This window comes from Apus apus, chromosome 4, assembly GCF_020740795.1.
Source record: "Apus apus isolate bApuApu2 chromosome 4, bApuApu2.pri.cur, whole genome shotgun sequence".
Classification (NCBI taxonomy): domain Eukaryota; kingdom Metazoa; phylum Chordata; class Aves; order Apodiformes; family Apodidae; genus Apus; species Apus apus.
The window spans coordinates 34,131,056-34,158,529 of NC_067285.1; the positions used below are offsets into that span (position 1 = coordinate 34,131,056).

Below are 27,474 nucleotides of genomic sequence, written 5' to 3' on the forward strand. Positions count from 1 at the left end.
GCTATCTGCTCCTTCTGCTCCTGACCCGCTGCCGTCCAACCCACATCCAAGCCATTCCAGGAAGCCATAAAAAACGATTGCATTTCAGCTTTCCCCCCCCCCACCCCCCTTCCTTCTTCTCTCTCCCCACTAAAAACAAAAAGCACCTTTTTGGTGGTGGTGGTGGTGGTCATTTCTTTTTAATGTTTACCCCAAGGAAGAGCATCAAACACGGGAAAGTTCAGAGAGATCACACCAGAAACCAGAGGCCCCATATGTTGTGGAGCATCCCCAAAGGATGCAAGATCCCACCAGTTCATCTCCACGGCCTGGCTCTTCAAGGCCTGGGAAGGAAGGAAGGAGAAGGGAAGTGGCCAGAAGCTGAGCTTTACAAGCCCAAGAGACCACATTCCTGGGATATCAGCCCAGGGTTGCATTTAGAGGAAGAGAAAAGTTAAGGCAAGGAAAACCCCAAACCCACCATCCCTCCCTGGGATGCTGCACTGTTATTTATAAACTTAATAGTGGAAAAAAAAGAAAAAAGGGAGCAAAGCTCCCTATTTTTCCAACACCACCCCCCCCCCCCCAGTCCTCAGCATTAGTGTGGCAGGGAAATGCCTTCAGGCTGCAAGAGCATTCCAGCAGGAAGATAAGCCTCTGCCTTTGCCTCCAGATTCCCTGGCGGACAGAAGACACATGGGGACTAACTGCATCCTGAGATGTCACAGCCAGCCTGGCAAGAGCTTTTTGTCCAGACTCACCTGACTGATCAACACCCTGTCCCACAGACACTCAGGGGGCACCTTGGCCAAGCCCAGCCCGAGGAGTCGGTGGGGCATGTGGCGGGAAGGCAAAGACGGGCGATGCGAGGGGTTGGTGGGGAAGGTGGGGAAGGTGGCAGCGTCCCAGACAACACCACCACGTCCCACGCGCCGTTGGGAGGGGAGGAGAGCATCACTGCACGCTCAGGAGCAGGACCCTTGTGCCAAAACCTCACAGGGCTGGGGACAGGAGGCAGAGTGCTGGGCTGGGAGGACGGCAAGCGACCAAGCGAGCTGTCGAGCTCGGGACATCTTCTCCCTTCTCCCCTCCCGTCCCCACACAAGCCCCGTCTGCAACTCTTCTCCACAAGGCCACAGGAGTATGCAAAATATTTTTTTTGGGGGGGAGGAATAAAATATAAAAATACCCTTTCAAGAGGGGTTAAGAGTTTCCTTCAGAGAGCAGGAGGGGGCCGAGGGGGCAGGCAGCAACCCCTCCTCTCTCCCCTTCCCTCTTTATCTGCTGCCTGGGGCTCTGCCCCGGCGCCTGCTGATAATCAGGGAGCACATTTGAAACCCCGGCGCCAGACAGGATCCTTATCTCCTCCCGAAGAGGAATGCGGGATGGGGGCAGCCCCTGCAACAGCTCCGGGAGGAGAGGGAGGGAAGGAAACCAAGAAATCCCTCCAGCTCGCTCGCCATGGGCCCCTGCACACAAGGAACAAAAGCAGGGGAGGGGAGGGTAGCAAGGACCCCCCCCTCCCATCAGGATGGATGAGTGGGTGACCCGAACCTGGTCTGCTTGCAAGGGACACATGTTCCCCACTGGGGTGGCCAGAGGGGTCAGAAGCACCCTTGTCATGACTCCGGGGATAATCGCTCTTGCTTCATTTCCTCCATTAAAGGCAAGTCCCAGGTAGGCTGGCTCCAAAAAAGAACAAAACAAACAAAAAACCAACAACAACAATAAAAGAAGAGCCCAGAGAAGAGCAAGGGCTGGGCTGATCCCACAAAGGCCAGGGGAGCATGAGGTGACCACCATGATTGTTTCCCCAACCCTGGCTGGCCGGCAGCTCTCCATCCTCTCCCACCCTTACAGGGTGAGGGTGGTGAGACATCCCCCCCCTCAAAACAAAGCCCAGAGACCTTCAGGGCTTGGCTTGAGAACCCTCAGAGGCAGAAGAAGCCTTCAGGGTGGGTGGGACAGGAGGGCTGCCCCGCTCAGAGCCCTCCTCGCAGGTGAGGAGGAGGAGGGAGACAGGCGCCTTGCTCAGACACCGGCTCTTGAGCTGCCCCGGGGCTGATCTCCATCACCAACAGGACCGACAGGAACTTCCAGCAGCCTAATAACAGCAGGGAGTGAGGGGGGAAGGAGGGGAGGTGAAAGCCAAGCCTGCCAGCTTTCCTCCTGCCTGCTGCCAGGCAGGACAGGAGCCACGGCTCCAGCCTGGCACTCCCTCAGCTCCCTCTGGATACAAGGGTTGGGTGCTCCAACACCCGAAAAGAGCTTCAAATGGTTCACCTTGCAATGAACCATTGCAATGAACCATTGCCCAGACCTTTCCCCACCGGTCAAAAACATCACCCCAGCACCTGCAGTGGATTTAGACTTGCCACATGGTGCCACACGGTTGGCACATAGGGCAGAGTCCAAGCAGCCCTCAGCTTCATCCTGGCCAGGGGCTTCACAGGCATCCACCCAAGGAGGGCTTTGTTCATGCTACCAGACTCCCAAGGCATTCCCATTCAATTAAAAATAGTAATAAGCAGGGGACTGATGAAGTTCAGAAGCTGCCGACACCAGCCTCAAATATGCAGGGTACAGTTGGTGCCTGGGTAATGCAGCTGCAGGTAGCAGCTCGCCTAATTAGCTACCAGAAGAAAGCCTAATTTAAAACAAAGCTCTTATTTTATTTATTTGCTGACAGTAGCAGAGCAATTCCCTCCAGCATGATGTGAAAGCAAACACACTGTCCTCAAAAATAAACCGCCGTGGGCTTTTTAATTTTATCCTTCAACAAGTGTTCCCTGGGTAGTCTTTGGGAAGGGGAAAAAAAAAAACCAACCAAAACCACCAACTCAAAAAAACCCAACAAAGTCTGGGGGAGAGTCAACCTGCAGCTCCCATTAGCATTGCAGAGGGCTTGCAAAGACAGCTTCCCAATTGTCACCTCCCTGCCACGGCAACCTGCAAGCACACACTCCATGGGAACTTCTCCGGGGAAGGCAGGGAAACTGCCTTTAATGAAGTGTCCCTAAGAAAATGGGTCCCCCTCTCCTGCTGCCATCCTTTGAGGTGGTGAAAGGAGCTGGCACATCCCGGTCCAATCCCTTCCATCACCTCACAGATGCCCATGGCTCAGGGGCTGCTGCTTGCTAAAGGCACAGGTAGCAGGACAAGCTGGCCTCAGGCTCCTGACCAACTATAGGATGTAGGCGCTCCCCCCCAAACTAAGAGGTTCTTGATGTTCCCCATCCCTTCCTCACCTTTGCCTCTGGATGCATCCTCAAACGAAAATGGGGGCAGGGGGAGAGAAATCTCTCGAAGCAAGGAGTGAGTACAGGGGCCTTGCAGTTTTATTTAGTGTCTTTATTTATTGAAGTGCTTTAAATAGATATGGATTGGCTCGCTCAGCTCTGGCTAGTACAGCTTGCAAGGGGAGCTGCAGGCTCCTTGATCAGTGCACACGAGGCTGCCTCCACAGATGCTCAGCACCCCACACCTCACAGCACCTCCTCTTGCCTGCCAAACTGCAACAGGGAGCCCTGGATCTCCCTCCCTGTGGGGGCACAAGCCCCCACCACCAACGTGCTAGCTCTCGAGTGTCATGGGTTTGGGCAGAGGTTACTCCTGAAGTGCCACATCCTCACTACGCCCGGGCAAAAGCTCCCTCAAACCCCACTTGGGCACCATTTTAAACCTCAAATCCCCTCCAGGCACCCAAGCACATCCCATTTATTCCTAAGCAAACAACCCATGCAGCAGGTCCTGGGGAGGCTCCCCTCAATCCCAGGTGCTGCAACTGCATCCCCACCAGCGTGACCCAGGAGCAGGGTGGGAAGGGGAGCTGCAAGAGGTCAACTGGGGGGAAAACCCTTCTCTTTGGGCATTGCCATCAGAGGCATCAAGCCCCACCACAAGCCTGCTGAAAGGGGATGCTTCAGCATCTCTCCTGTAAAACACAACGTCCTGGTGCCTCCACACACACCCTCCCCTTACACCACATAAAACCATCATGCCTCTCCACCACTACCACCCTCGATCATCTCAACATTCAAGAACGGGCCACCAGCTTCAAAACCCAGCAAGGCAAACCCTTCCTCCTTCCCCTGCCACCTTCTTCATGTGGTCCAAGCTCAACCAAGTAACTGCAGATTTATTCCTTCCTAACAGCACGTCCTGTCACCCGTTTATGAATCTGTGGGGGCGGGGAGAGGCATCACAAGCCTTTATGGACAGTGCTGGTTAGGATGTGCATTTTTCCTTCCACTGATTAAAGCAATTCTGTTCAGTTAAGAAGTAAAACTCACACTATCCTTAGGCAGCTGGGAAAGAGGAGGAAAATCTATGGCAGCGACCCTGAACAGGCGCTTCCCCGGGGCTTCGAGGCAGAGAACTTATCAGACACCATCCTGATAACAGATTCAGGCTGAACCCTAAGTTTTCAGCACTTCAGTATTCCTAACTGCAAACTGAATTAGCAGGGGGAAAAGAAGGTTAAAAAAAAAAAAAATATATATATATCCACAGAGGCCAAAGGCTGAGGGGTAGCAGCAGGTCTGAGGCTTGTTGGTGGGACAGGCAGCATTCCTGTCCCTCCCAGGGAATTAGGAGAAGGATGCTGATACTGAGCACTCATCTCCTGCCACCAAGACATCCAGGGAAAGTTTGTCTTCTGTGTATTTAAAGCTGCAGAGAAGTGGGAACATGGGAATCCATCCCACCATGAGGCTGGTGACAGATCTCTACCCCTGGCCAGCATCCTTAACCATCCCCAACAACATGTTTGCCCATTAGGGCCCCGTTTGCCTCCCTCTGCTACGTCCCGGCCCAATATCCACCTTACAACACCTTCCCCCTCAGCCCTGCTCCTTTTCTTCCCTGTAACTCCAAACCAACTCTTTGTCCTGGGCACAAAGAGCTGTGAGGTTGGTTTCCACTGCAGCTTTCTTTCCACACTCATTTCCCATCCCTGGGATTTGTGGCTGCTGTTTAAGAAATAACTCCAGTGGAGCTTTCTCTGTGCCTAGGGCGACGATGGAGTTTGCAACACAAACTCCAAGGGGTCCACCTTCTACTTAGCAATTGCCTGCTCTCCGTTCACCTGTTGAACCTCACCAGAACTGGCCCCAGCTGGGGAAGGGACACAAGCTGGAAACAAAGCCCTGCCCTGTTTCCAAACCACCTGAGAAAGGTGAGAAGCAGCACACGGTGCAAGTATATGGCAACCTGACTGGCAGGAACCACAGCCAAAAGGGAAGCTTGTCCAGCTCCCGGCTGCCCCACCACGTCCTGCAGCTACCTACAGGTCGAGTGAGTTGTTCTTCTTGAAGGAAGAAAATCATCACCCACACTTGCCATGCCTCAGTTTCCCCCGTGCAGGGATGACAAGCTTATGGCACGAGCCAGCGGCGACCGCAGAGCTGCTTTTGCAAGTTCCTCTTCCAGCACCTCAGGCTCAGTCTTCCAAGCAAACCCGAGGCTCCAGCCAAACTGTTGCCCATTTCTAGGAGTGATGACCCCTTAACCAACAACCCTCCCCAGCCCCAGCTCCACAGGACAAACGTTGAAGGCCACCACCTTCCCCAAACCTGCAGCTCTGCGCTGCACCCAAGGTCCACCCGCACCTCCACCGGCCTGATACCCATCGCAGGGTGCCTGATCCCAGCCAAAGCCATGGCTCCCTCCCCTCCACGGCTGGTTTTCCAGGCAGAACAAGGATGGGAATTACTCAGGCAGCATGTGACATGACCGCCAGAAGGAGGGCATTGCATTACTGGGGCTAAAACTGGAGCTTGGTTTCTATTGTCTATTCTTTTGTAGGGATGGGAAGAGGGAGCCGCTGCTCTGTAATCAGGCCTCTTCTGGCTGCTTCCCTGCTTTTAGGACCAACCAGGATAATGCAACATCGCTTTCATGTGGCGAGAGCAGCTTATAAACAACACTATTACACTGAGACACCGCCGAAATTAAAGCCCTGCTCCGAGGCTCAGTTGCTCCCAGGGGCAGCCTGCTTGCCTCAAGACTTCGTGGCTTCTCCAAGAAGCCTGTAACACGGCGAACGGACTGCGCTGCTCTCTAAATAAGCCCTCGTGAAATTTAATTACTCCCAAAATAATGCCTGTTACCTATTTCTGAAAAGGAGAGTAATTCTTTCCAGCCTTCGCTGAGGTTCTTTCAGCGAACACTCCGCGTTTCTTGTTTCACTTCCCTGCGTGTGCAAAATTACAGCTCCAGCAGAGCAGCTCCAGGTCGTGATTCACCCCGAAACCTGAAAGCCTTTCCTTCCCTGATGCTTCTTCATAGCTTTCTTTTACTCTTTGGTCCAAAATGACTGCAATTCCCCAACTCCCCTGCCTGTAAACATTCCGATTCTGAGCTCACCCATACAGACAGATTGAGACTAAAAACCTCCAGAGTGGATTAACTCCGCCAGAAATGATCTCAGCTGTGAAACATCACAAGGGGCAGTCACATTCTCAGCAGCTTCAAAATAGAGTTTTGGGTTGGTTTGTTGTGTTTGCTGTGTTTGTTGTTTTTGTTTTTTGTTTTTTTTTAAATTAAAAGGGATGCCATCTCTCTGCCTCTGTGCTTTATATCTAGAAAAAAAAGGTATCCTGGGCCTGGAAGAAAACAGGCTTTTGTGCTGTCTTAATTCCAGCTTCTCATTTTCACCACCTTGAGAACCTCCTTTGGGGTTTCTCCAGCCTTCTTTTGCACTGTGTTAAGAGACTGTCTCTGCAAACAACATGGTTTAAACCCCAGGGAACTCTGCAACAGGACAAGGACTCATTTCACCATCCAAGCCACCTGACCCCAGAGCAGCCCTCCCTCAGGCTCTTGGCTTAAAACACCTCCAAGGCAGATCAGCTGGGACAAGCCAGGCGGTTCCTCACCCCATCCGTGAAGCGAGGGCCAGATTTATTGCAACACTTATCTATGGACAAATGCCAGCCAGATCAACCCTGTGGGAGACCCTCAGGACCAGCAGAAGCAGCTGGTACCACGCCAACAGGAATATGCTCTTTTCCTCCCCATCTTTCCCCATTTTCATACGGGTTGGAGGCTGCTGCTCCCCGAGAAAAGTAAAAAGCCAAAGCTGCAGGAATACCCAAACTTCTCCAGCACTTCCAGATCTCTCCAGCCTTTAAGACTGCAAAGCTCACACCGATGCCTTTTTAACTCTATGCAAAGCAAGCCCCAGGAAACTGCCACATCCAACGTGCCAAGAGATTTCTTCCAAAGCATGTGTGTAGGCTACAAGGAAGACCAACTTTCCCCTCCCCATTTCTCCCTGGCTGACCTAAGAGCAGGATACTCTTTCTCCTCCTTCCCCCTCAGCCACTCAGCCATCATTAGTGAAGGACCATTTCCTTCCACAACAATTAAAGGTCAACTGCCAACAAGCTGTCTTTAGCCATGACCTGAAGGCATCCTTCTGAGCTTCTCTCACCCTGCCCAAGGTTTTGGTTTGTTTTTTTTTTTGCAACATTTTGCCTCACTCTTCCTGCATTTTGAGGTATCCCCACCTCAGCTATAAGGACACGGTCCCACAAACAGCAAAACAAAACCTGCTTGCCTGGAGATCTGCTGCTCCAAGTGCTCCCACCCACATGGTGTTTGTGTTCCCCAATAGTAGGTGGCAACTGTCATGCTGTTGGATTTTTATTTTTATTTTAGTGGGATATCAATAGATCCTTCTCACTGGCTGACCAGCTCGCCTAGATAAAAACTTGAGGGCTAATTTCCTAATCAGGCAGGCACTTAATTGCCAGACGTCTACTTCTGAGTCCAAGATAGGGAAGGGCTGCAGACACACCAACTGCCTGACTGCAGAAAAAAAACCCCCCATCATCTGGGTTTGTTTTGCTCTTTTTTTTTTTTCCAGGAAGACAAGCTAAAAAAGGGAATCTTCCCAACCAACCAACCCACCCAACAAACCCACCCAAATAAACCAGATAAATCCATCAGGATTTGTTGGTGTCTTAGCTCTCCTAGGTTCATGGGCCAAGGAGATGCTGGGGTCCCTCCTGTGGAGGGGCTGGAGCCAGAGGCCTCTCTCCCCTCACATCCCATATTTAGCCCAGTCCCCACGGGCTGCCAGCAGATGGTTACCAAGCTGACAGGTTGCAAACAGCTCCGGCGAGCCAGTCGGGGAATCAGATATTGTCTCCATGCCTTTAGTTTTGGAAACAAAAGAGCTCTCCCAGCTAAAAAAGTTGGCTGGGGGAGCCCGTGGCTCCCCCTGTTTTCGGATTTCATTTTTAAAAGCACTTCAGTCCAGCCCCTGTGGCTTCAGTCTGAAGCCCAGACAACCTTCCGGGCTGCCTGCGCAGAAGTTGTTCTCACTCTGAGAAGGGAAAATGGATCTTTTTTAGGAGGCTCTCCTCTCCGTAGCTGGAAGGAGAACACCCAGGACAGCCACGGTGCACAGCACAAACACAGCCTTGCTTTACCAGCAAGCTGTGGCTCTCCTTTCCCTGCAAAAAGTTTCCTCCCTTCCTATCCAACTTGCCAATGCCATGAACTCCGGGCAATACAGAGGGGCTTCTTCCCAACACCCCTGATGCTAACTCACAGGAGCCCCAAGGAAACAGACCCTGACCCCAGCCCGAAATACTTGGGACAGCAGTGACACCGCAGAAGGACCCAAATCATCTTTTAGGGGGGGGGTATTTTTTTAAATCATCCTTCAGCAGGCCACACTGCATCCCCCCCCCCCCCCAAGCCAAGCGGGATGCCAAGCGCAGCCAAACTGCGGGACTCCGGCTTCTTTTGCTTCCCCGCTGCTTTTAGCTCTGCAACTTGACCCTCGCAGACACATATGGTTTGCATTCTCCCCCCCCCTCCCCTCTGTACTTTCCACAGACTCACACAGGCCTGCCTTCCTTCCCCTCCTTCCCACAGGCACACAAATCCAAGCCCTTGTCTCCTTCCCTGAGGAATGGCACCGGCCCGTGGCTTTCTAAAGGAAGGAGACGGGCACGGGCAGACCAGGAGAAGCTGCAGTAAAACCCCTGGGCTGAGACTGCTAAGTGGGCTTTGCTATTTCACGCAGGGGTCATTAACAGCCCGGCTGGATCTGCTGCATCCCCTTATAGCCAGTCCATAAATACTGATGAAAACAGAGCCAGGACGTCGCTGGGGTACGGGGAGGGAAAGGGGGGAGGCAGCAAGCACGTGCACAACACAAACCCGCCCTGCAAGCGGAGCTTTGCCTTCCCCAGCCGGCCAGGGGCCACCAAAAAAGCCACCCTGCTCGTCTCCAACTCCATCCCTCTCCAGCAGAGAGGCAGCAAGAAGCCCTTCAGATGCAGGACCAGTGAAGGGGTACAGCAACGCCGAGGCACTGCGGGGTGCCCGTGGGCAGAGGATGCTCCAGGCACTGGCACTTAACCACAGACAGGGCACAGCAGCAACTTCACCTCCTCTCTTCCCTTCTGCCAGTGCAAAAAAAAAAAACAAACCCCATCTTTCTTCTCCTGTTAGGCCGTTTCTATCTAATTTTCTGCTTCATCCAGCAGCCGGGCTTTTCCCCCCAGAAAGAGACAACGGCAGCCTAAGCTGGTTTTTTGTTCAGCCCAGAGGCCTGATCCAGCAGGGAACAGCAAGAGGGATTCTTCCAGAGCACTGCTCTGCCTTCCTGACAAGCAGGGCACCTCCTTCCCCCAGCCTGCCTCACAGGACAAAGGTGAGAATTCACCAGGGCCCTCAGACCTGCTTCTTTTTCCTAGTGTCCTTAAAGCACCAGACTCCAGAGGAGCCCGGGAGGGCTGTGGGACGGACAGACAGATGTCCCTGGCCAAAACACCACAGGCTGTGACAGAAACCAGAAGCCTCCCCGACTGCTTTTGCAAAGCATACCGAGCATTGCTGGCACGCCTGCCTACCCCACGCCATCCTCCCGGCCACAGCCAGTGAATACCATGGCAAAAAAACTCCCCGAAGATCCTCCAAATCCCTCTATTTTTGTTTTTCAGCAGCGTGGGACCAGCAAGCCCAACAAGTTCTGGGAGCCCAGCACAGCATGAATGCCTCTTGGCAGGTATTACGAAACTAGGCTTTTTTAAAAAACATAATAAATCTATTTTTGACCCATTGTGTTTTCAGGACTAGTTGAAACGATGAGGCCCTGCAGTAACCTGTGGCTTTCCCTACCACTTATCCCCCAGGATCCTTCCTGATCTGCTGGGACCACCCCCCCCCCCCCCCCTCTGCAAACCCGGCGCGTGGGTTTTTCCATCCCTGGCAGGACCAGCCCCAACACGCCCCAGACTCCTGGGGTTTTGTTGCAAACTACAAAGGAACCTGCCCAATTCGCCCCAGTTTGCATAACCAGTTTATCCCCAGCATTTGTTTTAAAAACTCAACTCTTGTTAGTCACCGTTCAGCCCAAACAAAACCCAGCCCTCCTTCCAGCTTTTGGGATCTCGCTTTTCCAGCTTTGGGCAGAGCCGGAGTTTTTTTTTTTATCTTGGTGTGTACATTTTAGAGGCTGAAAAATGTGCCTCCATACCTTGGTTTTTAGATATATATATCTATACTCATATAGCAGGGTAGCCCAAATATCCACAAGGATGAACTGGTTGGCTGGAACTCCCTCACTGCAAAACTGGGATCCACAGGCTCCAGCACCATGGGATTTTAACCCTGCAAAGCCCCCACAGCCACACCTCCCAGCCTTGCTTCCTTCAGCTCAGCAGTCACTCCCGAGTAGAAACGCAGCACAGGCACATGAAAAAAAGAAGGATTGTAAAGGGAGGGAAGGGAAAATCAAGTTTTATAGCCTTTGGCAGCCCCACACCCCGGTGGCATCACACTCCGGATTCCGGTAGCCGGAGCAGCTCCACGCCGCACAGCCCAGCAGCCAAACCCCTTCTCCTGAAACAAATCCTGTTAGTGCTGACACCAGAGCACGGGAAGGAGGGGATTGCAGGGCTCCGACTGCAGGAAGCAGCCAAAAAATGATAAGCAGCCAGCATCACATGTCCTTCAGGAAAACGTGCCTCCACAACCAAGTCAGGCATCTCCTCCTGAAGAGCAGGGGAGGACGAGAGGAACCGCAGACCCAGGTGGAAACGCATGGGTGGAGATGGCAGGAGAGCCCAACTTGCCACCTCCTCCTCCCTTCCAGCCAAAAAGCATTAGCCTGCAGGCCCAGGGATGACAACAGAGCCAGGCACGCAGCCAGCAGCCACAACGTGTCACCAAGTGCTTGTCCCCAAAGCGGACAGACGGGTGCAACTCAGAGGAGCCCTGATGGAGCCAGGCAGGGCTGCCACAGCTCCCCTCAGCACAGGGGACCTCTTACTTCCAGCCTAATGCAGGTGTTCTGCAATGCTTGACCCATTCTAGGAAGACATCCTCCACCTCAGCTTCTCCGAGGTAGGGTGGGAGAGAAAGTCCTTCAACGAGCCTCGTCCCCAGCGCTGAGACCCAGACCACTGATTACTTGTAATTGCTGTGTAATTGGACTTGGGAGCCACGCTTTCATTTTCAGCACGTCTCTACATTTGTCAAGGGGGAAAGAAAAGCCTTCAAAATAATATTCCAGTGCGGGAACCATCCAGCCCCTGTTGGAAACAGCAGTGCCAGGCGGGGAGGAGAAGGCACCCACACCCTGAGCAGCATCCCCAGCCTGTTTGGGATAAACAGGGGTGGAGAGAGGCTGCTGGGATCCCACACCTGGGCACTGGCCATCTGAAACACAGTGATGGCCCCAGGCCAGACCACAGCAGACAGCACGGCCACATTGCAAGATCCACCCTCATGACCAGCACTAATTACTAGCTTCACTTGCAGGCCCTGCAAAGCCTTCAGAGATGCTCCTCCAGGTGAGGGTGTGGAAGCTTGCTTGGCTCCATGGATGAAAAGCAAGTAGCAGACCACATTTTTATTTATTTTTCGGGGGGGGGGGAGGTTGTTTTAAATAGCAACCACTTTCTGGCTGCTTGGAAAACACCCTCCTTCTGTTCTTCAAGCCAACCCAAACAGCTAGAGCCAGTAACACAGCCAGGTGACAGCACAGGATGGTGAGGTCTCCGTCCAACAGGAACACAGAGATCAGCCCCCACTCACAGAGAACGTAAAGGGGGGGGGGACGAGAGCCCCTTAGAGATGGCAGGGAGGCAGAGCCAGTCACGCCAGTGGAAGGCAGCCCTGTTCATCCACCTCCATACATCCCTCTGAAGCCCCATTCCTCCATTCTGATTGCTCTCAGTCCTCCAACTAGCAGTTACCACCATCTGAAGGAAGAACTTCCCAGGACATCATGCAAATCCACTGAAAACTTGGACAATCAGTGAAGAAAGGTCTTCTGCTGAGGACCTTCTTGGCCACTGCTGGGTGGACACACCCATGTATGCCACTTGGGTCATGAATAAGCCCAAAACCTCACAGCCTGGAAAGCTCTGAGGAGGCTCGCTGACAGCAACACCACATCCCAGGTGTGTCCCTTCTCCTCTTTAAATCTGTCCTGAGGAGCTTCTGGGCTCTGCAACCTCCTGCCTCAGGAAAACTCCCACGCTCTACCATGCAACTCAACCCTTTTAATAGCCTCCCGCCCCCGCCAGCCACCCCGCCAGGAAGACGTGGGCTTGTTTTACATCTTGTCCCTCCAGCCCTGCCACCACCCCAGCAGATCCAGGTATGCTGAGGAACCCACCTAGAGGTGGGACATGCTGCTCCTGCTTTAAGTTCTGGAGGAGGGCACATCCAGGCATTTCAATGCTGCCAACCAGCAAGGGAGGACACGCAGCAACATCGATACCAAGAGCGTTTCTCCACCTCTACAGCAGTTGGAGGGGGGGGAAAGAGTTGTTAAGGGGGGGGTTCCCCCCCTTTCTAGCATCCCAGATGCTCTGGTCGAAGATGCTGCCCACAGGCATCACCCCTACCTAGCCCCAAAGCCCACCTTGGCTGCCAGGCATCTGCACTCAAGAGGTCCTCGCCTCTCCTCCCGCGGTGGTCTCGGCCCCAGAGAAAGGCAGATGGATCTAACACGCATTAAACGTCTCAGAATGAGATTTGCCACGCTCTTTCAGAAGGAAACAATCCCACAGCTTTCGCACCCAGGGCAGGCTTGTGAAGGAGGGGAGCTGGGAGGGCAGCAGAGGTTACTCAGGGGACCTTTGCAGACCTCCCCGCAAGCATGAGGTGTCAGGATCCACCTTCTGTCTCTGGCTCCACCAGGGGTTTGTACCGATGAGAAGCACAGCCCACGCCTGCAGCCCTGGGTGTTTGGGCAGGAGAAGGATCACCCGTGGTGCAAAGCAAGCCCCTTCCCTCCTCCTGACCTCGATGGGAATAAATGGGAGAGAGAGAAGTGAGGGCAGCTGTGCTATACACATACACATTATGGACTACTGCTGGTCGGACTTAGAAGGCAAAGGGATGGAGGTGGAGGAAAGAGACCCCCAAAGATGCTCTGCAAATCTCCCCAGGTCTTCTCCCTTCCTTGAAGGAACTCACTGAATCAGGAAAAGGGACCTGAGCAGGGCAAGCCCAGACCCCAAATGCAAGGAAAGACAAGCTTCAGAGTTTGAGGCTGGAGGTCTTCCTGGTTTGCTCCTTGTATAACCAGGTAATTACTCTTCATTGCCTCAACTGATGCCCTCCATCTCCCAGGGTAAAGAAAACCAACCAAACACTGCCTTTAACTTCAACAGCAGGCAAAGGCAGACGGGGAAGAAACTGCCTCAAAACATTTGTTTTTCAGATCCGGGGGGATTATGCCAGCCCCATCCACTCCGACTGAGCCCTGAGTGGCAGGCAGTGGGATGTGCTTCCCAATAAATATTCAGCCTGCACAAATCCCATTCCAGGAGGAAGCCTCATCTCGGTCACAGCCCAATTTTGGGACCTCTGTGTCACCAGCACGCCTGCCTCACAGCCTGCCATCCCCATGAAAGCACCCCAGGTGGCTCCACAGCCACCCCCAGGGCTTGGGATCTGGCAATTCCTCCTCCTACAGCAAAGAGTAAGTCAGCAATGTATGGGTTGGAAAGGGGATATTCCCCAGCACCTAAATAACTGAGCGCTTGGCCATCAGTCCTCTCTGGAGAGGGGCTGAGGGCTGAAGGAGGAGGAGGAGGGAAGACACTGTGACCTCCCTGGATGCTCCAGGCAGGCAAGGCAAGGGACCCAGCAGAGCCCAGACCCACTGCCTGCAGAAAGATGGGAAGCAGAGTCCACACCAAGGACATAAACACTTTCTTCCTCTCGAGCTGTATGACATCCTGCTGCCTGCTGCTGCGCATCCAGGTGGCACGTGCCTTGATTTCTTCCATGCTTTCTTTTCCTTCCCCACCTGAACTTTTCCGTGGAGTCCAACATCGAGGGTTGGGGTTAAGGCTTGCAGCTTCCACCCCCTCCCCAGTTACACCGGGTCACAGCACCTGGACCCCCAGTTTGGGGATGAGGAGCAGGACCCACCACCCTGCGTGTTTCGCTACAAACCTAACTCAGATACAGCACAGCCCTGTGGGTCACGGGGAGTTTGCTGCAATGTGGGAGAGCCCCCCCAAAAGCTGAGCTCAGCCAGGAGGTCTGGGAGAAGCCACCAAAGGGAGCAGGGAGCAGAGGAGACCGAAGCCATGCTGGGCTGCAGTGGGAAGTGACTTGCAGGAGATTATAGGCAGCGTGCAGGACACGCTGGAGCAAGCCCCGTGCTAAATAATTCCCTCTTCCCTTCCCTTTCCTCATTTTCCAGCCTGGCTTTTTTTTTTTTTTTTTTTGCCCAACCTGGCTCTCATTTGATCTTGGAGCTCACCCTGCTTCTCCCTCAGTTCCAGCCAGTTGATGCAACCCTTGCTATGACCCACCGAGCTGCCCCAGCCCCATCAAACAAGCAGCCCCCACGCAAAAGGCAAACAGCAAAGGCAACAACAACAACAAAAATCCCCTAAAAATCCAAGCTCAGCAAACATGTGGCTGCTACCAGCCCAGCCCAGCGGTTTGGGAGGGAGAGGAGATGGGGAATGGGCTGGGGAGGAGGAGACAACAGCTCTTCCCTTCCACCAAGGAGCAGGTCCGGGGCTGCCAACCCAGCGCATTCCTGCGCTGTGAGTCAGGCCTCCGAAAAACCAGGAGGCTTCAAAAATAATACCCCGTGCAGCAGGGATGCTTTCCTTGCCTCCTGGCTCCCCGAGCCTGCCCCCCCCACCCCAAGCACACAGCCCCTGGTTTGACCGCTTTGCTCCACGACGGGACCCAAAGGGGTTTTTGGGACCCTTAAAAAAGAGCATCACCCTCCGTGCCAGGATCCCAGCAGGAAGCTCAAAGGAAACCCACACGCCAACAAACTGCCTCGACAGTAAAAATCCAAGCATCAGCCAAGCCTGCAGGGACAGGGAGGATTTGGGGAGTGTTAGGGAGGGTGCTGCATTCAAGCGAGGGGCCTCCAGGCTCCCACCAACAGAGGTCCCCTTGGAGGGTGGGTGTGAAACCAGACATCAGAGCAGCTTGATGGGGCTTTCTGCTTCTCCCAAGCCAAAACTCTGCACTTCCCAGCCCTGGTGCAACCCCACGGCTGGTCATACAGGGTTGTTTGTTTTTTTTTTTCCAGTGCCCCAGCCTGAGGGAGGGAGCCACATCCCTCAAAAGCTACCGCTTCCCAGCTCCTGGGGCACGCAAAGACTCCAATTCGGGGACAAATCCCCTGGTAGGACACTTATTTTAGGTCCCGAGCTCCGGCAGGAACAGAGAATCACCCCAGCTCCCCTCACCTCGAGATGAGCCAGCAGGAGGAACAAAGTCTTGGTGCCACCAGAGCCTCTTCCCCACACCCGGGGGGGGCTGTCTCATCTCGGTGCTACAATCCAACTGATGGCAGCAAGTGACAGCTTTGCATCTTAAGGAAAAAAAAAACCAAACAACCCCCAAATCTGAGGCAATGGGCCTTAAAATGCCACGGAGGGCAGCCGGGGAGGGGGTCAGGCAGCCCTTGCACCCTTATTAATCCCACACACACACACACACACCCCCTGCTTCCCACGGCGCGGGTGGGATGGCAGAGGGAAGGGGCTGGTGATTTACACTCCCCTGCCTGGCTCCAGCAAATGTTTTCCCTCCCATTAGCATCGCTAAAGCCGGGAGGATAGGAGTGAATAGGAATCAGCAGGAACCTGTGGCTTTATGGCACCAACATCTGCTGGAATGAACTCCTCAGCAGACTCCATCCACAGCTCCTTCCATCCTCACCTCGCCTCCTTGCCCTCTCCTTGGCTTTTGGGGAGCACAGCCCAGCTCTCCCAATAACCTCCCAGGGCTGAGCCCACCATTCCCAAACATTCCAGGGGGGAGAAAGCCACAGGGCTGGGGATTTCAGAAGTGCAGCTGCTAGAAACTGAAGCAAAAACCCAAGCTCCTTGCATTCATCTTTGCTCGGTGCCCTGATGAAAAATACAGGTGGGGTTTGTTTTTATTCTTTTTTTTTTTTTTAATTCCAGTAGAACTAGGACAGGGACAGCACCAAAAGGACCCCCAGGACCACACCGAGGAGAGGAGATAAAGGGCACAGCTGGACTCTCCAAGCTGCTCACTGGACCAGCAGTGGTGCACTTTGGATTTCCTACCAGAGAAAACACAAGCTGGATTTCTTCCCCACCACCAACTACCACTTCTTAGAGGTTCTGCCTTCTTTAAAAGCAGAAGTTTGCCCATTTCTCTCCTTTTTTGGGTGTTTCATCCTGCCACCACCACACATACAGAGGGTACCCGCTTCGAAGAGAAAAGGCTCCAGAACCAAGAAGCTAAAGGAGAGGGAGCCAAAAAGCCAAAGCAGCCCCTTCCCACACTGCTGGCCTCGAGCAAAGCTCCCACCTCCCACAAGGGCAGGCTTTGCTGGTGAGCAACAGGTCTTGGAGCAGCTCTGCCCTACCCATCTGCTTGGCAATGGCAGCAGCAGGCAGCCTCCTGCCACCCATGAGCAGGTCCCATATCCTCCTTCCCCAGGTGTTTTCCTGATGGTGGCCCAGGAAGAAGGGCCAGGAGGACAGTCCTTCACCAGCTAGCAGCCCAGCAGGCAAAGCCCCAGGACTCGGGGGGGGTGAGGCACTCGAGTAGGAGCTGGGGTTGCAGAGGGGAGCACTGCAGCAGTCTCCGGGATGAGCACAGAACTGCTCCTGGGCTTCAAAGCTCAACCCAAAGCAGGACTTCTCCTCACTCCGTTGCAAAACCCAACACCAGTACCGGGTGCGCTCTCTGGCAGGCAAAGCACAAAGTGATTTCCTAGGTGATGCCTCTCCCTCCCTCCTGAAAACCAGGCAAAGATGGGGAAGGGAGCAGGGCTACCCCTGGGACCGAGCAACCCATTCCAACTCCCTCCTCTGCATCATCACACGCAACCCTGAAGAAACACTAATTACAGCTCTACAGCTAAAAACTTGATACACACACTTCAATACTCCAGATTGCTTTTTAGAAAGCTCCTCAGACTCAACACTGATCCAGCCTGGTCAGGTTTAGCTTGTTTTTTTGTTTGTTTTTAATCTCCATTCTCTCCTGCCCAGTTTCACTTCAACCCCTGCGTGAACTCGGTGCGTGCAAAAAACATACAAGAGCTCCACACAGGACAGAGCCAGGCACGGGGGGGTCCCACACCACCAACCCCCCCCAACAGCTCCCTCCACCAGCATCCCCAGCCTGCTGATCCAAAGGTAAATCCTGACCCGGAGCATCCTGACTCATCCAGCCCCTTACCATCTTCATCCCTAGGATCCCATGCCCTGCCCAGCCTCCTCACTACCCACTCCCACAGCACTGGGACCCCCTGGCACACACCACACTCTGCTCCCAGCGTTCCCTTCCAGCAAAAGCAAGAGTTTCTTCTGGCTGGAAGATGCTGCAGCAGCAACGTCCAGGCCACTGAATCAGCCCATAGTGCCATTCCTTGTTTCCCCCTTGCCGAAAACACACGAGATCTTTGTGTGGCGGCGGGGAGGAAAATAAAATAAATAAATATGCATCTAAATTAAAACTCCCTCCCCAAAATTCCTCGTCGCCTTCATTACGCTTCAGAAAAGAAGGCTGGGTTCATTTTCCTAGAAAATCAGCTCGTCAGCAAGATGCTTTTTAACTACTGGCAAGACCGAGCTGTGCACGGCTTGGTGACACGTCCTCAAACCCTCCCTGCGGGAAGCAGGAGATGGGATCCTGACTTCCCATGGGAATGATGACCTTGGGTCCCTGCCGGTTACAGTCAGGGTCTCTCTCCCCACCTCAAACTTCACAGGGCTTCCCAGCTCTACACTCCAGGCCATCTCTTTTCCACCCGGCAGGATAAAACCCCAGCACCTTTCCCCGGAGGATGACAAAGTCCTGAGAGGCAGAGGATGTTGAGTTGGGGAAAAAGGGGGAGGGAAAAAAAAAATAGAGTGGGGGAAAAAAAAAAACCACCAGGCTGAATTTGATCACAGGAGTCCTAACGAGAGAGGGCAGCAAGGGGGAGAAGCGCCTCTGTTTATTGTCCGTGGCAGGGATTTACCAACGGAAGGGCTGGATTGGAAGTGCATCTCAATCACAGGGTTGGGTTGAGCAGAGGAAACTTTCAGGAGCCGTCGGGGAAAAGGAAAACACAAGCAACCAAGCAACCCTGAAAACCCGCTTAGCTGCCCGGCCATCGAGAGCTGGGATCAGAAAAACGCAGATGAAAATCATAATAATGATGATTAAAATATATATAGATAGATATATAGAGAGAGAGCAGAGAGAGAGGGTGAAGAAGGACTTATTTGAGGCGCTGGAGAATCAATAATACTACAAGCAGGGCTGGGTTTGTTTTGCTTTCCTCCAGAAAATTAATTAAATAATATTATATATAACTATATATATATATATATATAATCTCTAATGAAGAGGCAGCAGGCGGGGAGCAGCGTTGTCATCCCCCCCAAACCTGCCCTCTCCTGCACCCCCCCCCCCAAACCTTCACACTGAAGGAAAAAAAGACACAGAACGAAAAAAAAATAGGTAACTACACAAAAAACCGAGGGGGAAAACCACCCTCCCCCTAAAAAGGGAATAAACCGCAGTGAACTTCTTTTCCCTCCCCCCAAAAAATCAAGGGGGAAAGGCAGCCGGGGATGCTGCTGCCCCTCATCACACAAACCCCCCCCCCCCCAAAAAATAAAACCAAAGCACCAGGAGATGGGAAAACTTGTGTGTGTGTCCCCCCCACCTCTCTTGTTCCCCTTACCTGCGGCGGCCAGCGCCCGGCGGAGCAGGAGGAAGAGGAGGAGGAGGAAGAAGAAGGAGAAGAAGGGGCGGCGGGGGGGCGGCATGGCGGCCGGGGAAGGGAAAAGGGAAGAAGGGGAAAAAGGGAAAGGGAGCGGAGCTGCTCCCTCGCCCGCCTCGCCGCACACACTGCCGGGCTGCCCGGCACCCGGCGGGGCGGAGCGGGGCCGGGATTCGAGGCTGGGATGCGGGGAGGAGCGCCGGGGGAACGGGGAGGTACCGCCCCGTCACTGCGATGAGCTGCGCCCGGTCTCAGCACAATCCCTCCGGCTCACCCTACCCCCCCTCCTTCCACCCAACAACTCCTGCCGGTGAGGGGTAGCGAGCCGGGAGGAAAAAAAAGCTTGGGAAGTAAAGCGGGGGGGGCAAGGAAACCCCTGGGAATGCAAGAGGAGGACGCTGTGCAGTGGGGATGTGCGGGCACAAGAGGGAGCCCCGCAACGCGCCCGGAGCCGCTTTCCTCACACACACACACATCCCCCCCGCCCCCCGAACCCCAGCTCCAACACACATACCCCTGAGCATCGCTTCCCGCCCCCCCCCCCTCCTCCCCCATCCCACCGGACCCAGCCCCTCGGATCTCTGGCACCCCCCCCCCTCCCCCCCCCAACCACCAGGGGAATCCAGCCCACCCTGGGGGTTTGCCTGGAGGAGAAACGAGCTGGCAAAAAAAAAAAATGCTCTTAACACAGGTGAAATGAGGTGTCTCTTGGCTGCTGGGGTGGGAGTGCTACAAAATGAACCTTCTTCCCCTTCCCCCCCCCCCCCAAAATAAACCAACAACAAACCGGGATGGAAATCCAGGCTGCAGAACAGACCCTCACGGGAGGATAAAAACCACACGGGGAAGGGGTTGACATCAATAAATTAAAGCCCCCAAACTCACAGTTTTGCAAAACCCAGGCTGCCGTTCTCCACACGGGTGAGCCTGGCCTCGGGCTGGGTTTAAATCCACCCCCCCCCCCCTCCCCCCATCCTCGCTCCCTGGAATTGGGGGGGGGGGGGGACACGAAGAGGAGACAAGTCCAAGTTCAGCCAAGGTGGGTCAGGAAGGAGCCAGGGCTGCTCCTCGTTGCAGCAAGGAGGGTTTGCAAGGTGCTGGGTGAGGGCACCAATATCTCCCCCCCAAAAAAAAAAGGGGGGGGGGCTGCCATTGCTGCCTATCAATGGTTTCAGCAACCTGGGCACTGCTAATTACTTTTAATGACTGGCTAATTTCCTGCCAGGTGGAGTGGTGGGGGGTGAAGAAACCCTGGCAGGTAGAGTTGGGGGGGGGGGGGGGGGGAAATGGCAGCCTGTGCTTGGGCACTGGTTTTCTCCAGGGTTTGTCTTTTTTTTTGCTCCTGGGCTCTGTTGTCACCTTCGGAGGAGGAGTGCAAAGCTGGTGGGGTGGCTGGAGAAGCTGGCAGATGGGTTCTGCTGTGGAATTTGGGGGTTGCAGGCAGGCCTGGGGACACTCCAAGTTGGCCTTTGTGTTTAGGGCCTGTTGGGCACCCCCCCAAAAAAATCCCAAGCCACCTCTGGTCAACCTTCCAGAGCTGTCACGGGCTCTCCCTGCTTCCCAGTTGCCACCTCCCACCTCTGCCCCTTGGCCAGTCTTGTAGGTACCCCAACCAGACCCCAAACCAGGGGAGTGCTCGTGCTGGTGCAGCTTGGGCCATGCTGGTCTAAGGTGCTACCACCAGCATCCCACGCTCAGCTGCACTTCAGCCCGGTGGGACAGGCTGGAAAAAGCTGAAGAGCAAAGACAAAAACACAACAACCCACCTCATTTCCAGTTGCTGTGGATGGGGTGAAGCTGTGAGAGAAGAGGGAGCCGGGGGGGGGGGAGGGGGATGATGCAAATCCAGCAGTTGGAGAAGGGCTGGTTGGAGACATCTGCGAAAATAAATCAGTGAAAAAGGCTCCTTTTTTATTATTTATTTTATTTTTCCAGCCGGATCAGGGCTCGTTGTGACAAGGTGGGTGCTTGGCTCTTGCCCCCAAGCAGAGCTCTTGCCCCCAAGCAGAGCTCAGTGATCATTCTGTGCCCAGGCAGGGGGTTATTCTTTTATGAGAGGACACAGATAATACTCGGATATCTGTGTAAAGAGCTTTGAGGAGCTGGGAGGAACCTCCCGGTGCCAGTGAGGGTGCTGGTGGGGTGGAGGAGCTCGGTTTGGGAAGCTGAGCTTGCCTCTCGTACAGGGTTGTTGGGGGTTTGGGTTTGCAGCAAGGTGTGGGTTCGGTCGGGTGGTGCTGAAGTCATTGTCCGGTATGCAAAACAGGAATCAAAGCAATGCAAAAGAGGGGTTAGCCTGCCCCTCTTGGGCAATTTTAGGCAAGTAGGAGGTTACAAACCATCATTAAGGCAAAGGGCTGGTGTCCCTCCCGGGTGTTCCCACACTTCACCCCTCCTTTGCTCCTAATGGCCCAGCTTGCAGAGGACAATCCCCAGCAGCTGGTGGGGAGGTGTGACGAGTTGCACAGGGCTCAGCGGGCTGGCAAGGCTTGGTCCTTGTCACCGACGAGGGGACACCTGATTTACTTCTTTATTTTTAGCATTCTGCAGGGTGCTGTTCCCACCCGGAGGTCCCCATCCCAGCAGCTTTCACCTGGTGGCCAAGCACGGACCCTCCAGCTCCTCTGGGAGGGGGCATTGGGGTCTTTAGCACAGCCTGGGGGGGGGGGAGGGGGGTGTGTGCATTAAAGCGTTAAAAAAAGATTGCCATCAGCTGCATAGTCAACAGAGGAACCTCCCAAAGCATAATTAGGAGGTGAGACAAAGACTCCCTTGTTCAGCCTTTGAGGTCAGGGAGCCCTTCAGCCGGGTTGGCACTAGGGTGGGAAGGGTGGGTAGCTTTTCCCACCCAAACTTTAGGGGCTTGAAGGGACCTGAGGTGGGCTGAAACCCCCTCTAAAAGTGTCATCATCTTTCAGCTGGTGACCGTGCTCCTCTCTAAACATCCCAGCTGCACTGAGATGCCAAGACATCTTTATGGCCTAAAGAAATTGGTACTGGGGGGGGGGGGAAAGATGATTTTTAAATTTTTTTTGGATGGTGATGATGAGTTTTATTTTAAAGAGCATTTTCTTTTAAGCCCCCCACATGCTCTCTGCAGCTGTGGTCGGGGGGCAGGGCCACAGGCAGCTCAGCAGAGGGGTAGCCAGAGGTGCTTATCTTGTCTGGGGGCTTGGAAGTCTTCGAGACAATTTGCATAACATTATCCATAACTGTGCTATCAGGCCAAACAGTCCCTCCAACCTAATTAGGCAGTAGTTAGAGAAGAGCTTCTGAAGACCTGCAGAGAGGGGAAGAAGAGGGGGGTACACGGGAAAACTACAGGTAAAGTGGGGGATCCCGGTGCTGGGAAAGGATTCCCTGGCAACAGAGTTTTGTTTTCCCTGGGATGCTGCAGCCTGGACACCTTGGCATCACCTGCAGCAACAGAAAATTGCTCACTGCCAGCTGAGGGAAAGCAGGAGATGGGGGAAACCTGCTGATCCTGCCACATCTCTCACTCCACAAATACCCACCTCCCTCCTCTGGGAATCCAGCTGGGCTGAAATCCCGGTGTGGTTTTTTTTTTTTAGTTAAGAGGATTTTTTCTAGGGAGCTGCTTGTGACCAAGACAGCCCCAGCACAAAGTAAATGCTGAGTTTGGCGGTGGTTTATTTAGGTGTCGGTGGGTTTCCCCCCCCACCCCCCCCTTGCTACTGACAGTTTCCTCACCTGTGATTTGGTTGCACAGGAGGCTGAGGGAATTCCTGATGCTGGACCTGCTCCTCCCTGCTGCTGCCTGGAAAAGAGGAGGAATTTGCTTCTCTCTGTAAGGCAGGGAGAGCTAGGGCAAGAAAAGGGCTGGAGGAGGAGGGGGCAGGTTTTTTTCCCCCCCCAAAAAAAAAACCAGGCAGACCAACATCTTTTGCCTGGTAGGGGGTTGCTGGCAGGAAGCTGGATGGAGCCAGGCTCCCTGCTGGGCAAACCCAGCAGGGTACTCGGTGCTAGATGCACTGTCAAACCTGAAGGAAGGGCTCCCTCAGCAACATCCATCTCCACCGGCAGCTCACCAGCTCTCTGAGGGTGAAATATCTCTGATCCTGCCTTCCCCAGTTCCACGGGATCCTCCTCCTTGTGCTGGGAAAGGTGGCTCTGTGGTCCCCCGGGTTATGCCTTTTGGCTTGGGTGGGGGAGGTGAAGGCAAGAACTTTCCTCCTGCTCCTCACCTCCAAACAGGGGGGCTGCACATCCCGTGTTTGGGCTGGCAGGGGCTTGTGAGGGAGCCGAGCAAGGCACAGAAGGTGTTGCACGTTCGTGGAACCTAAGGATGGAGAAGACCCGCCGGACTAGCAAGATGTGATGCCCACTAGGAGGGAGACATCCAACAACCAGAGAGAGGGCAGGACATCCCCCAGCTGAAGACCAAGACCACAAAGCACCACCTAGATCTCCCAAAATCCCCAAGCCCACGGGATGCACTGGTGTGACAGACAGCCCTGGGCCACAAGGTGGGATCTCGGAGCCATCGCCTTGGCTCCTTCCCAAACTGTGTCTGTGGGGGAAGAGATGGAGAAGGTGAGAGGCAGGGTCTCCACAGAGGCACTAGGGGAGGGAGGAGGTGTTTGTGGTTCAGTGGCTCCCAAGTCCTTTCTGCTTTGCAGAGCTTTACAAGTGGCACTGGCGTGTGATTCGATTAGGGAAAGCACTTCAGTGTCTCCCCTCTCCAGAGCCTCCTTGGTTTCAGCTCCAGATGCCATGGCAATGCCACTTGGCAGGGGGAGAGGCAACACAAACACCCACCCCCCCGCACACATCCTCCCCCCATGGACTCTCCTGCTACCTCTCTCCACCACCCCATGTGCTTCCCAGCATCCCTGTCCCACGGTGAGATAGGAATGGAAGCCCTGGGACCAGGAAAGCTCTGTTAGGACATCAGTAACGCCCAAGGTGACCATAACCCATGGTGTGAACTCTTCTCCTTGCAAGGGGCTGGGCTGGGCGGCCAGGAAAACATCCACATGGATCCAACAGGCAGGAGAGAGTGCCCAAAACCCACCAGAAGATGCTCTGAGGTGTTTTTATGGAGGTTTGTTCCAGAGGGAGCCTGGTCAGCAGGGCCTCCTGGATATCTCTCCTACACCTGTAAAAGAAGAGAGCAGGATAGAAGGGGAGATAAACACAGCCAGGAAGCAAAGCAGGGACCTTTCCAACTCCATCCTCCACGTGATGCCAGGCTGGGCTGGCAGGGGAGTGGGAAATTGCCAGGGGGTATGAATGAAGGAGAGGGGAAAGAAAAGCTGCAGCATAAAAACACCAGTGCTGTGGAGCAGGTGCAGAGGCAGTGATAACTCCCCATTTCTTCCAACACAGGAACTAGGAGTGTCCAAATTGAGTTATCAGGCACCAGATTTGAGGACAAAAGACAGTGCTGCTTTTTTTGTTGTTGTTTGGGTTTTTTTTTTTTTCCACCACCCATGATTAAATTATGGAACTGGTTGCCACAGGATGCTGTGGAGACCTGCAGCCTGAATGGCCCCCAGGAAGCATTTAGGCAAACTCAAGGGGCACACAGGTCTGTCAGGGTCTGTTCAACATGATGGAGCAGCCACCTCAGGGAGTCCCTGAGCTTGGAGCTGCTGGGAACATCCTGTGACAAGGGGCTTGGCAGAGCTGCCATCCCCTGCCAGGGATGCTGGGCCAGCACAGCCTGGGAGATAGAGAAATAAATGGTTTGTCTCACCACCTAAATCAGCTGTCCCCCAGCTCCTCTTCAGGGCAACGGGGAGGTTGTTGGAGCTCAGAAGTGCCAAGGATGGTGCTGGAGGACTGGGGGGACACCAGGGCTTGTGTCTATGTCCAGCTGGGCAGGAATTAGGGTCAGGGAGGGCTAGCCAAGGTCACGAAGACCTTTGGGATGAGGCTGTGCTCAAGCTGGGTGCTGGAGCTGCTGCAGCAGCTCCCAGGGAGGAGTCCTCACCTGTGGCATGAGATGAGTGCCAGGGCTGATGGAGCATGGCCATGGTAGCTTCTTGCTGAGGTGCTGGCCAGCTGGCTTCCTGCATCTCCATGCATGGAGCTGTCTGACAAAGCACCCTTGGATCTGCAGACCTGGCCAGCTCACTTCACCTTCCAGCACCAACATGTGCAGCCAGCTGTCTGCTGAGAAGGCTAAGCTCAGGTTGCCCTCTTCTGTGGGCCAAAATCCTGCCAGATGCTACAGAGGGGGGGAAGAAGCTGCTCTTTGCAGCCAGGGGTTGACACGCTGCCCTTCCTCCTGCTTTAGGTGAGCATCCCTACCCCTGGCTTTCTTTTTAAGGAACCCATCTGATCTCCTCAGCCAGACCAGTGGTGTCCAAACCCCAGTAAGAGTGCAAACCCCAGGAGAGCACAAGCAGAAAAACCTGGGATCCCTCACCAGGGACTGAGCTGAGTCAGTGGGTTCCAGTGCTGCTGTTCCCTCTGCTTCTGGGGGAGATGTTCCTGCTCCGAAGGAAAGGGAGAAAAAAACCCATCCCTCCCTGCAAAGACACCACGTGCCAGATCTGCCTGCCACAAACACGACTCCATCCAGCACGTCAGCTCAATAATTGATGGTCCAGGAGGTGCAATCACTATCCATAATCCACAAGCAATAATGTTCTACCAGTTCAAACCAGCCCTTCAGACCGTGCGTCGTCTTCCCGGGCTTGAGCCACATCCAAGGTCTCATCTCTTCTTGCCAAAAGGGATGAAGGCAGCAGCCACCTCTGGCTTGGTCCAAGCTGTGAGGGGCATCCCAGAAGAGGCAGGGTTTGAAGCCATGCTCATCCATCCCAGCTTTTCAGGTTTCCAGGGGCTTCCTCACCTGCCGGTCTCAAAATGATGAAGAAGGCTCATTTTGGGGGTTACTTTTTTGGTCTGAAAAGCTGATAAATACCACAGGAGGTGAGAGCCTGTTAGCAGAGCAATGGATGGAGGTGCTTGGGAGGAGGAAGCCAAGGTGCATCCCTGGTGCAGAGGCCTGGCATCCACCAGCAGCTTGTTGCAGCAGTGCCTGGTGTTCACACGCCCCCAGGGCCTGTAAAAAGGCTCAACAATACAAGATCCAAGAGATGTTCTGGGGTTGGGAGTGGGCAGGGGGTGGCAGAAAGGGCTGGGGTGGGGGGGGGATTGCAGGAACAGGTCAGACCCCAGGAGGTATCACAGAAGCATCTTGATATCAGCCTTCCAGCCGAGGGGGAAGAGAAGCAGCTTGGGGGAGAAGTCTGAAACACGAGGCACCCGAGCTCTCAGATGAAGAAAAACACCTCTTGCTCTGCAGCCTGTTGTTAGTCAGAAGTAAACCATGGGGAAGCAGAGCATGCTGGAGCTCCAGCCCTCCCGGGGGAGATGTTTATTAACTCATCAAAACCTAACGTCTGTTGTTGCCAGCAAGAAGCTAGAGCAGCGAAACAAACAAAAAAAAAGGATAATAAAAAAAATGAGAGAAAAGCAGAAAAGGGGGATGAAAAATCAAAACCACAGGTGAAAAAACATGGTTTGCTTCCCTGTGCTGGAGCATGGCAGGGCCTGGACCGTGGCAGGAGCTCCTGGAGCATCATCCAGGAGGCGATCCCAGGGAAGAGGGCACTGCAGCACCCAGCTCCCACTGCCACCCCCTGCAAAGGGGCTGCTCCCTGCCCTTCCTGTAACTGGGACAGCTGGCCTGCCCTAAATTAAAGCTTCTCAAAGAAATCAGGTGGTAGCTGGGAACGAGGCACCAAATTCCTGCTGAACCAGCTGCTCTCCCTGCACCCCGGTGACCCTCTGGGACAGGCAGCAGGAGAGCAGCCACTCAGCTGCAGCAATCCATCCTAGTTGTTGAAAGACTACAGATCAGGGACTAACTTTTCTCCAGCAAGTATCTGCTGCTGCTGTGCCCACCTGGAAGTGGAGCCCAAGTGCTCAGAGGATTAACCCGGGGGGTCGCACCTTGACCCTGCTCTTGGCCAAGTGCTTCCCTCTGAAATGAGGCCTCATCCCACCTGGTAACCACAACCCTCTAAATCAGGGGTTGTTGGTTTGGGTTTTTTTTGGCCCAACCTGTATTTCAGGCCCAGGTCCTCAGTTCCTGTCTGTCCCTGGGTCTGCTGGAGACCAAAGATGGAAGGATGCTCCTCCAGGTGGGAGGTTGTGGCACTTCTTGGGCTTGCTGGAGGGTTCCCCCAGCCATTTCAGCCTCCAGGACTGTCAATATGTACTTGAAGGAACAGCTGACACTTAAAAAAAAATGACCCCCCTCCTGGGAAAGTGCCACTGTACAAAACAGCAGATGGTGTTTG

The 27,474-nt window shown here is 54.2% G+C and overlaps 2 protein-coding genes across 3 annotated transcripts in view; one reads left to right on the forward strand and one right to left on the reverse strand.

The window, feature by feature from the left end:
- UNC5B (unc-5 netrin receptor B) overlaps window positions 1-19,310 on the reverse strand; it is a 53,533-nt gene extending 34,223 nt beyond the window's left edge. For both annotated transcript variants that reach the window (XM_051618048.1, XM_051618047.1), the window contains exon 1: window positions 19,157-19,310. In XM_051618048.1, the coding sequence (XP_051474008.1) occupies window positions 19,157-19,241 (85 nt within the window). In that variant the 5' untranslated portion in view covers window positions 19,242-19,310. The remainder of the gene's footprint in view (window positions 1-19,156) is intronic.
- PCBD1 (pterin-4 alpha-carbinolamine dehydratase 1) overlaps window positions 1-27,474 on the forward strand; it is a 468,321-nt gene that overhangs the window by 232,662 nt on the left and 208,185 nt on the right. The window lies entirely within an intron of this gene.